Genomic DNA, 13,010 nt, shown 5'->3' on the forward strand with positions numbered 1-13,010 from the left:
CATGAGATATATTAGGTGTAAGCTGAATGTGCATGTCCAGGCATGTGTATCACAAAGCTGAGTTACAGCCTTGAAACATAATTACTATTTACTCAGGACGGTAAGCTTTGACAACTAGAGCAGCACATACTTAGCATTTAACTGTGTTTACTGGCACATAATTTGCTCTTGCACCACCATGGGTATTATACATTGTGGTTGTCTAGCCTAGTTAGTGGATGCAGCAGCAGCAGCAGTAGCAGCAGAAGCCTCCTCCAGCAGCTGCTTCACCTTGGTGACGAAGTCCGTCATCGGCTCATCGCTTCCTCCTTGAATTTCCCAGCGGCCTATGAAGGTGCATTTTATCACACAAATGGCAAGCAAGGACTGTCAACAAAATCGCCATTTATTTGCAGAAGTCGATTGCAGGTGGGCGCAGGGCCACTCCTCCCAACTTTTCGCTGGAATACTTCTCGTACACCACCTTCAACTTGCTCTCAGGGGCAGCCGAGTGTGCGGTCACCAGGATCTTTACACTATCCCTGAAACCGTCAAAAGAAATGTGAGTACCTCTGAAATCATGTCAGAAACCCACGAGGATTATTCAAGCTACAGGTGCATGCTTACCTTAGCTGGGATTCAGTATAGCCAGTATGGTGCTTAAGAGTCTCAGTCCACAGAGGCGTCTTCTTGAGTGTGAGCCTGGCTGCATAGACAGCAGCGGCAGCAACCATGGAGGGCTTCAACGGCACCAGCGCATATTGCAGCAGCGCCAGTTCAGCAAAAAAGAACACCATGTTCTCCATCTGCATGCATTCATACATAGAGAGAAACTTCAGCACACAAACTCGCCGCTTTACGGCGCAAATTACATCTGAATGTACATATGGTGTGTATGTATTCCTTACCTCCTCATCGTTCTTCGGATGCGAGGAGGACGCGGCCCTGGCAAAGCGCGAGAGGAACACGTAATGTGTAGGGACTGACAGGTTCCATTCAAGCGTGTTCAGAATGGCCATCTCCGCCCCCAGTATCTGCTCCCTGGTGTAGACGTCGTTTAATATGTAGACGAAAACCTCCACCTGTGCAAGTGTACAATTAAACAACAATGAAACAACAAAGGGAATAAAGGGGAGAAGTTTTCATTCAGTCTACTACCTCTGGATCCCAGGCGTCCTCCTCCTCGTACTTGCAGGCGATCAGCAGGGCCGAGGCGCATACCATCTGCAGCTCGCTTCGAAGCACGGGCCGCTGCATCGAGAGGTACCGGTCGATGATGTACACCGCGAGGTAGAGGGTCTCCGGCATGAGCTCGAGCTTTTCATGCACTCTTATTATCCAGTCGACGAGGGCGCCCCGCTTCCTCGAGTCGATGTCCACCTGGGAGTCCATGTAGTCGCAGGGCCGGCACTCATTCTGCAACAGGAGATGAAAGATCGACTCCGGATTCAGAGACAAGCAACAGATCACAAGGTTTTCGCACACGCTGCGTAAGAGTTAGTTATGCGGTTACCTCGGCAACTTTGTAGAAGTTGTAGATATCCTCAATGTAATCCGCGACGCCTAGCTGATCGTCGAGGTCAAGCTCATCGATGTCTTGAATCACTTGTAGATGATCGTTGGTTGTTCCAGCTGCGAACTGGCAACGCAACGGTGGATCAGAGACTCATTGCACAGATTTATGATACATTGTTTTTGAAAAGGAGATTAATGAAACATATAATGACTTGTTTATAAAAAAGCTTACAGGAAATAATTACTAGAGGAATTTAAATATATAAGGGAAAACTCTCTCCTAGAGCTGTTTGGGTCAAACCACCCGTGGTTCCTATACAAACCCAGAAAGAGAGGAGACACGACTATCAGAAACAACAGTTCAAAGCATCCGAAGCAAAGCTTAATTTCTGCCCACGAGAAGCAGCATCAGATGGAGGTTTATGGTACTAGGATGTAAGAAGCCGTCGCAACGAAGTATTTTGTGACAGATGACGAACCTTAGGGCGTGGTGAGGGCATAGAGGCGAGCGAGGGTGTTGATCGCCCTCTTCTTCCTCGCGTACACTTCCGGACGCCGGAGCTGACGCGGCCCTCCGACTGCTGCCTCCCGCTAGCGCCGGAGCTGACGCAGGTCTCTTGCGGCGGGATTCCGCAGCAAAGCGACGCCCTCCTCCGATTAGCACGAAGCCAGGTTAATGCTTCAACTTCCTCCGAGTCCTGGCTCGCGCTCACGTAGGAGGCGGGGCTGATGGCTGGTCTCGATGACGGAGTCTTACATGAGCTCTCCTCGCCGTAGGTCTGTCGGAGCCGGATTCCGCAGGAAAGCGACGTTCCGATTAGCACGCGGCCGTCTTAACGCTCCAACTTTTACCGTCAGTTGATAAAGGGTAAATTCGTCGTATGAACATTCCACATGTAGCAATTTTTACCGGCTTTGCCGTGGAAAAGAAATTTTTTTCCCAATGAATTTGATTTCATATTCTTTTTTTAGATGGATTTCATATTTTTTTAGATGGATTTCATATGGCTATTATGAAAAAAATACATTTTGCATCTATACAAAGCCATCAACAATAATCAAGACAAATATTAATAATATTTCCTCGTACTAGTAACCCACGACTTAATTACTAGCATGCATGTAGTGGATGATAATAACACACTCACCTACTTCCTCTCCCACGGCCACTCAGTTTTCTCTAATGTGCATGCATTCTATTAATTAACCCGATAAATGAGAAAACAAATTGGCTTCTAAAGCACACATTAATTTTTACTTTGGTACTTGTAATCTTTTTTTAGATGGATTTCATAAAAATGAAGGGAGTATATCAAGATCAAGATATATAGTTGCACGATTGACTTCCATTATTTCTTCCACAAGTCGGGAAACTCAAGGTACGATTCATTCATTAAAAATTGTTAGTATATGTTTTTTGTGGGTGATATTTTTTTGAACACACTACAGATGCAATCGCTTATATATACGTGCATATACTCACCCATATAAGACTAGCCACAATGGAGAGTAACATACACTAGTAACATACACATATTCCTAGGCTATGTTACTACCTTCATAGTGGGTAGTAACTTAAGTGTGGTAACATGCAAAGATTCATTTATTAGGTTATAGACTCATATTGCATTGGGATATGTGATATTACAGTAACTAGCTAAGTTACTACAACTACCTCTCTCCTCATTAACTCATTGCCACATAAGCAAATTTGCTGAGTTGGACTCGATGTTACTGCTGAAGTTACTCTCACTGTGGCTAGTCTAAACGCACACACGCACGTCCAATCCCTATGAGTCATCTTATGATTTTACGGAGTCACCATAGACGTGCCTCGTAATCGAGGGGAACGTCTCCTCCCACTGAGCGTGCATCGCCGAAAATCCTGAAATAAATTCAATATAAATGTGATCTTCAAGATTTGAACCCTAATGGACTGGGATACCGCTGTCCACCTATAACCATCCAACCACAGGTTGGTTCGTTTTTGCGGGTGATATTAAAAACCGTTATAATGCTCCTGTAAGAAAAGGCATCCTGGCCGAACTAGCAACACATAAGAGAGGTGAGGATTTAGAGCTCTCGGGTGCTCCACCCCCTATATGAATATTATAAATAGAAAACCCCAGGGAAATTAAAAAATGCCAGAAATTTTGGGATATCAATCTTGGGTGCCCAATCCACTCCCATGTGAAGTTTCGTGAAAAATGACGCCCGCGTATTCCCAGTAAAAAGGTTAAAAAAATCTTTGTATAGAGAAAACTATCTGGATGGATCGTACGTCGGATTGCATTTTCTTTGCCAGAGATATCACGTATGCCATTTCTTAAGAAACTAAACACGGGAGTAAAATGGGCACCTAGGGTTGATATCCAAAAAATCTAGTTTTTTTTTGTAAATTTCTGATATTTTTAATGTAATATTCTTATAGGGGGTGGAGCACCCAGGAGCTTCTGTGTACCTCATAGGACCCATGCATATACAACGCTGAAAAGGATCCATCGAGGTTGCCTGCAAGTCGTCATTATCATCACTTCTTTCCGAGCAAGCGACTCTGACTCCATCGTTAACGACCATAGCAACCCCAAAGACGCAAATGAAGCTCGGTGCTACTACAAATCACCGGCGACCTGCTAGGACCAACATCGACAGGTGTTGCAACCGCAACCAGCTTGTGTTGGAACCAACATTGGCAAATGATGGGACCATGCTTACCATGTGCTGGAACTAGCATTGGCAAATGCCGGGACCATGCTTACCATGTGCTGGAACTGACATTGGCAAATGCTAGGACTATGGTCACCACGTGCTAGAACCGGCATCAACAAATACTAGGACCATGGTCAGCACATGCTGGAAAGGGGGCTTCTACGTCATGTTGCTCCCGTGGTCACCACATGCTGGAGCCGACGTCGGTGAATGCCGGGGCCATGGCTTGCAGTTGTTGTGACCTGCTGATGTTTTTTTTAGAAAAGGAGGATGACCCCCGGCCTCTACATCTGGGCGATGCATACGGCCACTTTATTAATTATTCTCACAAGACCTTACAAAGCCATACAATAGCAAGACTAAAGCCACGGTCTAAGCAACAACTGTCGCTACACCTATCCAATTGATGAAGGGGCGCAAATAGTCTGGGCCTAATACCAAACGGACATCGCAACCAAACCTAAACATGTAAGACCTAAGGTCCCAACTAGGACGCCTGCCGGGTATGGGGTGAAATCCTAAAGGCCCCGACTCCTCCCGTGTCGCCCCTGCGCGGCGACCGGGGGGAACCCTAGCGCCGCCGCGTCCTCGTCCCTCCCCCGACCTCTCCTCCTCGCCGCCGCCCCGGGCAAAGCCCGGTCGGTGGCGGCGGGATCTCTTCTCCCACGACTCGCTGGATCTGGTGCGGGCGGATCACGGCGGTTTTTGGCGGCGTGTTGGAGGCGGGGCGCATCGGTGCGGGCTTGGGGGCGACGGCAGGGCTCACGCTGGCCGTTTCCCCTGGTGTGCGTGGGAGTCCGCTCAGGGCGCGTGGAGGCAGCCCTCGACAAGCGGTGGCGGGCGCTGGGCTCTCGGCGGCGCTCCGGCGTGTGCAGGCGGCGGTGGTCCCTGTGCGCGGTCGACGGCTCCGTCTCTGACCCAGACGGCGCGGGGGATGGCGGCGGCCCGACGTGGCCGGCGATCTGGATACGGTGGTGAACAACAACAACATTTGCTGATGACAATGTTGGAATGACAACGACAACATTTGCTGGAACAACAACTACAACATTTGTTAGAACAATGGCTAGCATTTGCTGGAACTGGCCTATAGGAGTGCTGCAACCCTAGTGCGGCAGTGCTGGAACCAGTCGGCTGAAATGTTGGAGCGCCCACTGTCGTTTGATGGAACTAGGCGACAAAATGCTTCAACCTCGATGTGAGAATGTTGGAAACGGCGATGGGAGCTGCAACAACGCGGGGTGGGGCAAGTGGATTGGTGCTACGACCGGAGGATGCACCACGCTGCAACCAGCGACGGCAAGGCGGGATGAGCAGCGTCGGCGCGGGGGAGATGAGCGGCGCCGTCGGTGGTTCAAGCAGGGGTGGGCGGCGGTGACGCCCGCGAGCAGGAGGCACTGCTATTCTCTGTTTTTTCTGTGGACTCGCACGAAAGAGATGCATGTCTTGGGGAACCGAGTGGCTAGCGCACGGCCGACGAAAATTGGGCCAGCCGGTCGGCGCCTAGCGTTGTCCCGTGATGATTCTGTGTAGGACAGCACTCTGCGCCGGTGCACCGGCCGAAGCTTTCGGCCGGTCGGCTAGCAGCCGTCCGATCTGCGCGAGGTGGGCCGTCAGATCTGTTCCTTCTCCTTCCTCCCGCACGGGTCAAATCCCCCCGCTTCTCTCTCTCCCCCGCAGCGAGCACGCCCGCGCCCTCATCCCCGCTCGCCGCACCCTCATCCCTGCTCGCCGTGGTGGCCATAAAGCACCCCGCGGGCGTCGGTTCCGGCTAAAAAACGAGGCGCAGCTGCAGCACATCCGACACTGGGTTGTAGCTCCCGCGTGGTGGCCGCCATGCCTCGCCGATCGATGTTGCAGCTCACCGTGAGCCCATTGCAGCTCGCCGTCGACCGGTTTGCAACATCCGCTCCCTGCCCCCGTGCTGGGTCTCGCCGCCGGAATTCACAGAAACCCACCACCGGCATCTCGCCGTCGTGAAAAAGTGGATGTAGCAAAAACTATGGACGGTAGTAGCAAAAATCCACATGGTTGAAGCAAAAATGTCACACCGTCGTAGCAAAAGAAAATGCCGGTTCCAACACAAAAACAATGTAGCATATCCAACATGCCCACACCCGGCACCGCTCATGGCTTTCCCCCTCGCCGGTCGCCGGTTGAAGCTTTTCACACATACAGTTGAAGCATTTATGTTAGCGGCTGCAACTTTTTTTGATTTTCATAGTGTCTAGTTGTAGCTTTCTCTCTCAATGGTTGGAGCTTTTTCCAACTACAGTTGAAGCTTTTCTATCAATGGTTGTAGCTATTTTCTTTTTAGCAACGCTTGGTCAAGGTTTTTTGTGTCGTTTCGGTTGAAGCTTTTTCCATTGAAGGTTGTATCATTTCATGTCAACGGTTGTAGCTTTCCGGCGATGGCGCTGACAGCTTGTAGCTTTCTCAACATCCAGTTGAAGCTTTCCATCAAAGGGGATGAAGCTTTTTTGTAAACAGTTGCAACATGAGGGGGTGCGATGGTTTCTGCAGAAGCCTCTGGTGTCGCCATCGCCGCCCGGCTCGTCGGCGGCGAGGCAGAAGCACGAGGCACGTGGGAGTTGCAACCGCCGGGGATGGGATTGGTCAACAACCTTGCTGCATCCAATGGTGAACGGGGTTGTAAGCTTGGCGGGGTGAGATCTACATCCATGGTCGCGCGGGGATTCGATCTTCCATGGCCTACGGCGAGCTACTCAAGCGTTGCAGTGATGGAGGCAGGAGACGAGGATGGGGACGAGATCCGCGGAGCTGCGAGGCGGGGATGAGGCGAGATCCGCGGGATAACGCATGAGGGCTAGTTAACTCGGGTCCACCGCGCCACGTGGTTGCTCGCGAGTGGGTCGCGTGTGCGTGCGTGGACTGGACCGGCTGAAGCTTCCGCCGGCGCACCGTCTCCAAACATTTCCCAAAATGTTATTAGTTAGCGTGGTTACTTTATTTCGTCTACAGAGCCGCATTCCTGTTCACCTACCTTTCCACATTATATACCATACTCCTATTAATGGAAGATGTAGAACATTGCCACCTATATATACCCTACTTCTTCCTTCTACTGGTGATCCAACGTCAAGCGACTATACTTCCCACCTGAACACAATGATCACATACTCGTTTGGGTTCTAATTAGTAATTACACGTAGGAATGGAAGGTGTCGGGATTTTCTAGACAACCCATAGCAATTATTATACAACCAGATTGAATTGAAACACAGGGTTTAGGGTTTTGCGTGGGTGGTTGACATCTAGCCTCACGTCTCAATATATAGATGATTTACAATTACATACGTATACAAATGTGTACAAGGACAATATACTAGACCCTACTTTACATGCCCCCTCAATCCAAACTACATACAAGATTCAGATTGGTTCTAAAACGGTCTAGCATTTGTCTAGTAGCGGGTTTAGTAAATACATCCATTAACTGATCATCTGTAGAAATAAATCTGACTTCCAGGTCACAAGCAGCTACTCGTTCTCTCACAAAGTGGAAATCAATCTCAATGTGTTTAGTCCGAGCATGAAACACTGGATTCGCCGTCAGGTAAGTTACCCCTAAGTTATCACACCACAATATAGGAGTGCGCTGCCGTGGGACTCCAAGTTCTGTGAGAGCTGGGTCTATCCAAATGGCTTCAGCCGCGCCATTGGCCAATGCCTTATACTCTGCCTCGGTGCTTGATCTCAAGACTGTGAGTTTCTTCTTTGAGCTCCAAGATACAAGGTTAGGTCCAACAAATATAGCAAAACCACCAGTGGAGCGCCTATCATCAACACAGCCTGCCCAGTCTGCATCGGTGAATATACTCACTCTAGTAAATCTGGACTTATGAATCCGTAGTCCCATGTCTAGCGTACCTTTGACATATATCAGAATACGCTTGACTGCTTCCCAATGATCCTTCGTTGGCTGAGACAGGAATTGACACACTTTGTTCACTGCGAAGGAGATACCAGGACGAGTGAGGGTCAAATACTGAAGTGTTCCTACCACACTGCGATACCGAAAGGAGTCATCTCTACCCAGTAGTGCACCACTATGACGTGAGAGACTCTCGGATGTAGCAAGAAGAGTGGAAGTGGCCTTGTAGTTCTCCATGTTGACGCGATGAAGAAGATCCAAAGCATACTTTTTCTGCGTCAAGGTCATGCCCCCTGAATGAAAGGATGCTTCCAAACCAAGAAAGTACTTGAGGCGACCCAAATCTTTGATGGGAAAGCTAGCAGACAACGACTGCACAAGACGATCCACCACGGCGGGGGTAGAGCCAGCAATCACAATATCATCGACGTACACCAGCATGTATATCTGTATAGTACCCTGGGAGAAGATGAACAGAGATGCATCTGATCTGGAGGCAACAAAACCGAGCTGCAAAAGGCGCTGACTCAAACGAGCATACCAGGCATGGGGCGACTGCTTGAGACCATAAATAGACCATTGAAGTTTGCAGACATGAGAGGGATAAGTGGCATCCTCGAACCCAGGTGGCTGCTGCATGTACACATCTTCGGCCAAGAACCCATGTAAAAAGGCATTTCTCACATCAATCTGTCGGAAGCTCCAGCCACGAGACACAGCAAGAGACAGAACCAGGCGAACCGTGGCAGGCTTCACCACGGGGCTAAAAGTATCTCCGTAGTCAATCCCATGCTGTTGAGTGCAACCGCGAGCAACAGGATGAGCTTTGTGCTTATCAACAGACCCATCAGTGTAAGACTTCTCCTTGCACGTATGATCACGGTGGCGCGTAACCATAGCATGCGCCGGAGCTGCATCTCCAGTAGGAGAAGACGACAGCGACGAGGGCACGGCCGAGGGTGTTGTAGATGAGGGGACCTCAGCAAGGGGCGACACGGCCGAGAGACGATGGTGTGTTGGACCGGCCCAGGTGAGGGTGGCGGCCCGGGCCACGAACCAGGCGAGGGTGGGGACCCAGCCACGCTGGGCGATGGTGGCGACCCAGCCGCATCCGCGGTTGCGCCATCGGGCGAGGCAGACGCGCCTGCCTTGGGCGGTAGGACATGCACGTCGGGCGCATCAGGAGGCGTCGGAGCAGCAACATGTACCTAGGGGGAACTCAAAGCAATATCACCTGCAAAAGAAAAGTTAGATGACAAATAGGACATGTCATATTTACGCACATGAACATCCGAAACCGGTTCATCGGAGGAAAAAGTGAGTGCATGTTCAAGAGAAGCAGGATCAACCGAAACACCGGGTTGAGAGTAAAGGAACGCAATCTCGTCGAAAACAACATCATGATAGATGTATATCCGATCGGAGGTACTGTTAAGACACTTATAGCCCTTATGAAAAGGACTATAGCCAAGGAAAACACACATCTTGGACCGAAACTCAAGCTTGTGAGCATTGTACTTGCGGAGACTAGGCCGGCAAGCACACCCAAAAATTCGAAGGGAGGAGTAGTTGGGCTGAACATGAAACAGACGGAACAGAGGTGTGTCCTTGTTGAGAACTGGAGTGGGCATATGGTTGATGAGGTAACATGTCGTAAGAAAAGCCTCATCCCAAAACCGAAGTGGAAGAGAGGAGTGCGCAAGCAAGGCAAGACCGATCTCAACCAAATGTCGGTGTTTGCGCTCGGCAATATCGTTCTGCTGAGAGGTATGTGGACATGACACTCGGCGAGAGATGCCCGTGCGTTGAAAGTAGCGATGGAGTTTGTGGTATTCACCACCCCAGTCAGACTGAACGGCCTTGATTTTATAATCCAGAAGGCGTTCGACGTGAGCCTGAAAGTTGTAGAAAAATTGCTTAACATCAGACTTGTGTTTAAGCAAATAAATCCAGGTGAAGCGCGTGCAGTCATCAATAAAACTAACATAATACTTGTAACCTTCCGACGAAGCAAGAGCGGGACCCCAAACATCTGAATGTATTAATTCAAGAGGTACAGTAGTGATTTGAAATGAAGTAGAATAAGGTAGTTGATGACTCTTAGCACGCTGATAGGCATCACAAACTAACGATGAATTATTTGAACTAGAACACGGAAGTTCTTGACTCCGAACAATGGAATTGACCACATTATTTGTAGGATGACCAAGACGTTGATGCCATTGCGACGACGAAAGTCGAACACCGGAGGAGGCACGGCAAGACGATGAAGATGACGCACGAGCGAAGGGGACCTGATAGACCCCCCCCCCCGTGTAACTTCTACCGTGAAGGATGACGCGCCTGGTTGCTTTGTCCTTAATAAGGAAAAAACGACGGTGAAATTCAACAAACACGTCATTATCACAAAGAAGATGATAAAACAGAGAGAAGATGCTGGCTGATATGTGGAACATGAAGGATGTTACGTAGTTTAAGAGATGAACCGGGTAAACGCGAATGACCAATGTGTGAAATAGACAAACCTGCACCATTGGCCACCTGAACCTGATCCTTGCTGTCAAAGCGCTCGTGAACCTGGAGGCGCTCAAGATCATTAGTCAAGTGATCTGTAGCCTCGGTATCCAGCACCCAAGGAAAGTCAACGATGTCGGTGGAGGTCGAGTTGGCGGAGCGGGAGTTATGATCCTGATCATAGCGCTTGCGGCAGTCGTCGGCTTCATGGCCCCAGTTCTTGCAAATTTGGCACTGGGGACGCCAGTGGTTGTGACGCCCACCTCCTCCGCCGTTGTTTCCGGTGTTGCCCCCTCCACCTTGCCGGCCATTGCCGGCATAACCAGCGTTGCGGTCACGGCCGCCGGTGTTGCCGCCATTACCGCGCCTTGGCGGCTCTGCCCTGGCTAGCCATGTCCATCAGCCCCCTCCCCCCCCCCCCCCGTGGAAGGGACAGGGATCGGAGTAGGGCACGCGTTCGCCCATGCCGTATGAACCCGAACGGGTCACGACGTTCGCGGAGGGAGACCACACCTCCATCGCACTCTGCTATGCCTGCAGTGCCTCGAAGGATAGAACCAATGAGTAAAAACTGGGGTAGGGCATGGGTGCGTTACTCACGCCCAAGGAGGCGGCGATGGAGTTGTAGGCGGAGCCGAGGCCGGTGAGGATGTGATTGATAAGCTCATCATCGTGGATCGGAGAGCCGGCGGCGGCCATAGTGTCGGTCGGGGCCTTCATCTTGTGCATGTATTGCGCGACAGACAGATCGTCCTTCCTCGGCGACTGAAGTTGCCGCCGGATGTGGCGGGCATTGGCGCGACTCTGGGCGCCGAACATGGCGGCGACGACTGTCGCGGTTGATGTAGTTGTACGTCTTCACGATTCGACCGATCCTAGTACCCAAAGTACGGCACCTCTGCGATCTGCACATGTTCAGCTCGGTGACGTCCCACGAACTCTTGATCCATCTGAGTATCGAGGGAGGGCTTCGTCAGCATGACAGCGTGATGACGGTGATGATGAAGCTACGGGCGCAGGGCTTCGCCTAAGCAGTACGGCGATATGACCGAGGTGGATTATGGTGGAGGGGGCACCGCACACGGCTAAGACAATGATCAACTTGTGTGTCTATGGGGTGCCCCCTCCCCCATATATAAAGGAGTGGAGGAGGGGGAGGGCCGGCCCTCTATGGCGCGCCCTAGGGGAGTCCTACTCCCACCGGGAGTAGGATTCCCCCCTTCCAGGTAGTAGAAGTAGTAGAGAAGGAAGGGGAGGAGAGGGGGAAGGAAAGGGGGGGTGGCCCCCACCAAATTTGGATTGGGCTAGGGGGCGCGCCTCCCACCTTTTCCCTTCCTCTCCTCTATTCCACTAAGGCCCAATAAGGCCCATATACTCCCGGGGGTTCCGGTAACCTCCCGGTACTCTGGAAAATGCCCGAACTCATCCGGAACCATTCTGATGTCCAAACATAGGCTTCCAATATATCGATCTTTACATCTCGGCCATTTCGAGACTCCTCATCATGTCCGTGATCATATCCGAGACTCCGAACTACCTTCGGTACATCAAAACACATAAACTCATAATACCGATCGTCACCGAACATTAAGCATACGGACCCTACGGGTTCAATAACTATGTAGACATGACCGAGACTCATCTCCGGTCAATAACCAATAGCAGAACCTGGATGCTCATATTGGTTCCTACATATTCTACGAAGATATTCATCGGTCAAACCGCACAACAACATACATTGTTCCCTTTGTCATCGGTATGTTACTTGCCCGAGATTCGATCGTCGGTATTGCAATACCTAGTTCAATCTCGTTACCGGCAAGTCTCTTTACTCGTTCCGTAATGCATCATCCCGCAACTAACTCATTAGTCACATTGCTTGCAAGGCTTATAGTGATGTGCATTACCGAGAGGGCCCAGAGATACCTCTCCGATACTCGGAGTGACAAATCCTAATCTGGATCCATGCCAACTCAACAAACACCATCGGAGACACCTGTGGAGCATCTTTATAGTCACCCAGTTACGTTGTGACGTTTGATAGCACACTAAGTGTTCCTCAAGTATCCGGGAGTTGCATGATCTCATAGTCATAGGAACATGTATACGTTATGGAGAAAGCAATAGCAACAAACTAAACGATCATCGTGCTAAGCTAACGGATGGGTCAAGTCAATCACATTCTCTAATGATGTGATCCTGTTAACCAAATGACAACTCATGTCTATGGTCAGGAAACATAACCATCATTGATTCAACGAGCTAGTCAAGTAGAGGCATACTAGTGACACTCTGTTTGCCTATGTATTCATACATGTACTAAGTTTCTGGTTAATAAAATTCTAGCATGAATAATAAACATTTATCATGATATAAGAAAATATAAATAACAACTTTA

General features: G+C 50.0%; 1 protein-coding gene across 1 annotated transcript; it reads right to left on the bottom strand.

Moving 5' to 3' along the window:
- Positions 1-317: 317 nt before the first annotated feature.
- LOC123190709 (cyclin-B1-1) lies at positions 318-2,124 on the bottom strand. The gene is made up of 6 exons (XM_044603417.1): positions 1,974-2,124; positions 1,493-1,618; positions 1,138-1,395; positions 888-1,061; positions 607-785; positions 318-521 (listed from the first exon to the last, which is right to left on the bottom strand). Exons 1-6 carry the CDS (start codon positions 1,992-1,994, stop codon positions 386-388), a joined length of 894 nt encoding a protein of 297 aa, XP_044459352.1. The 5' UTR covers positions 1,995-2,124; the 3' UTR covers positions 318-385.
- Between the last annotated feature and the right edge of the window lie 10,886 nt (positions 2,125-13,010).

This window comes from Triticum aestivum, chromosome 2A, assembly GCF_018294505.1.
Source record: "Triticum aestivum cultivar Chinese Spring chromosome 2A, IWGSC CS RefSeq v2.1, whole genome shotgun sequence".
Lineage (NCBI taxonomy): Eukaryota > Viridiplantae > Streptophyta > Magnoliopsida > Poales > Poaceae > Triticum > Triticum aestivum.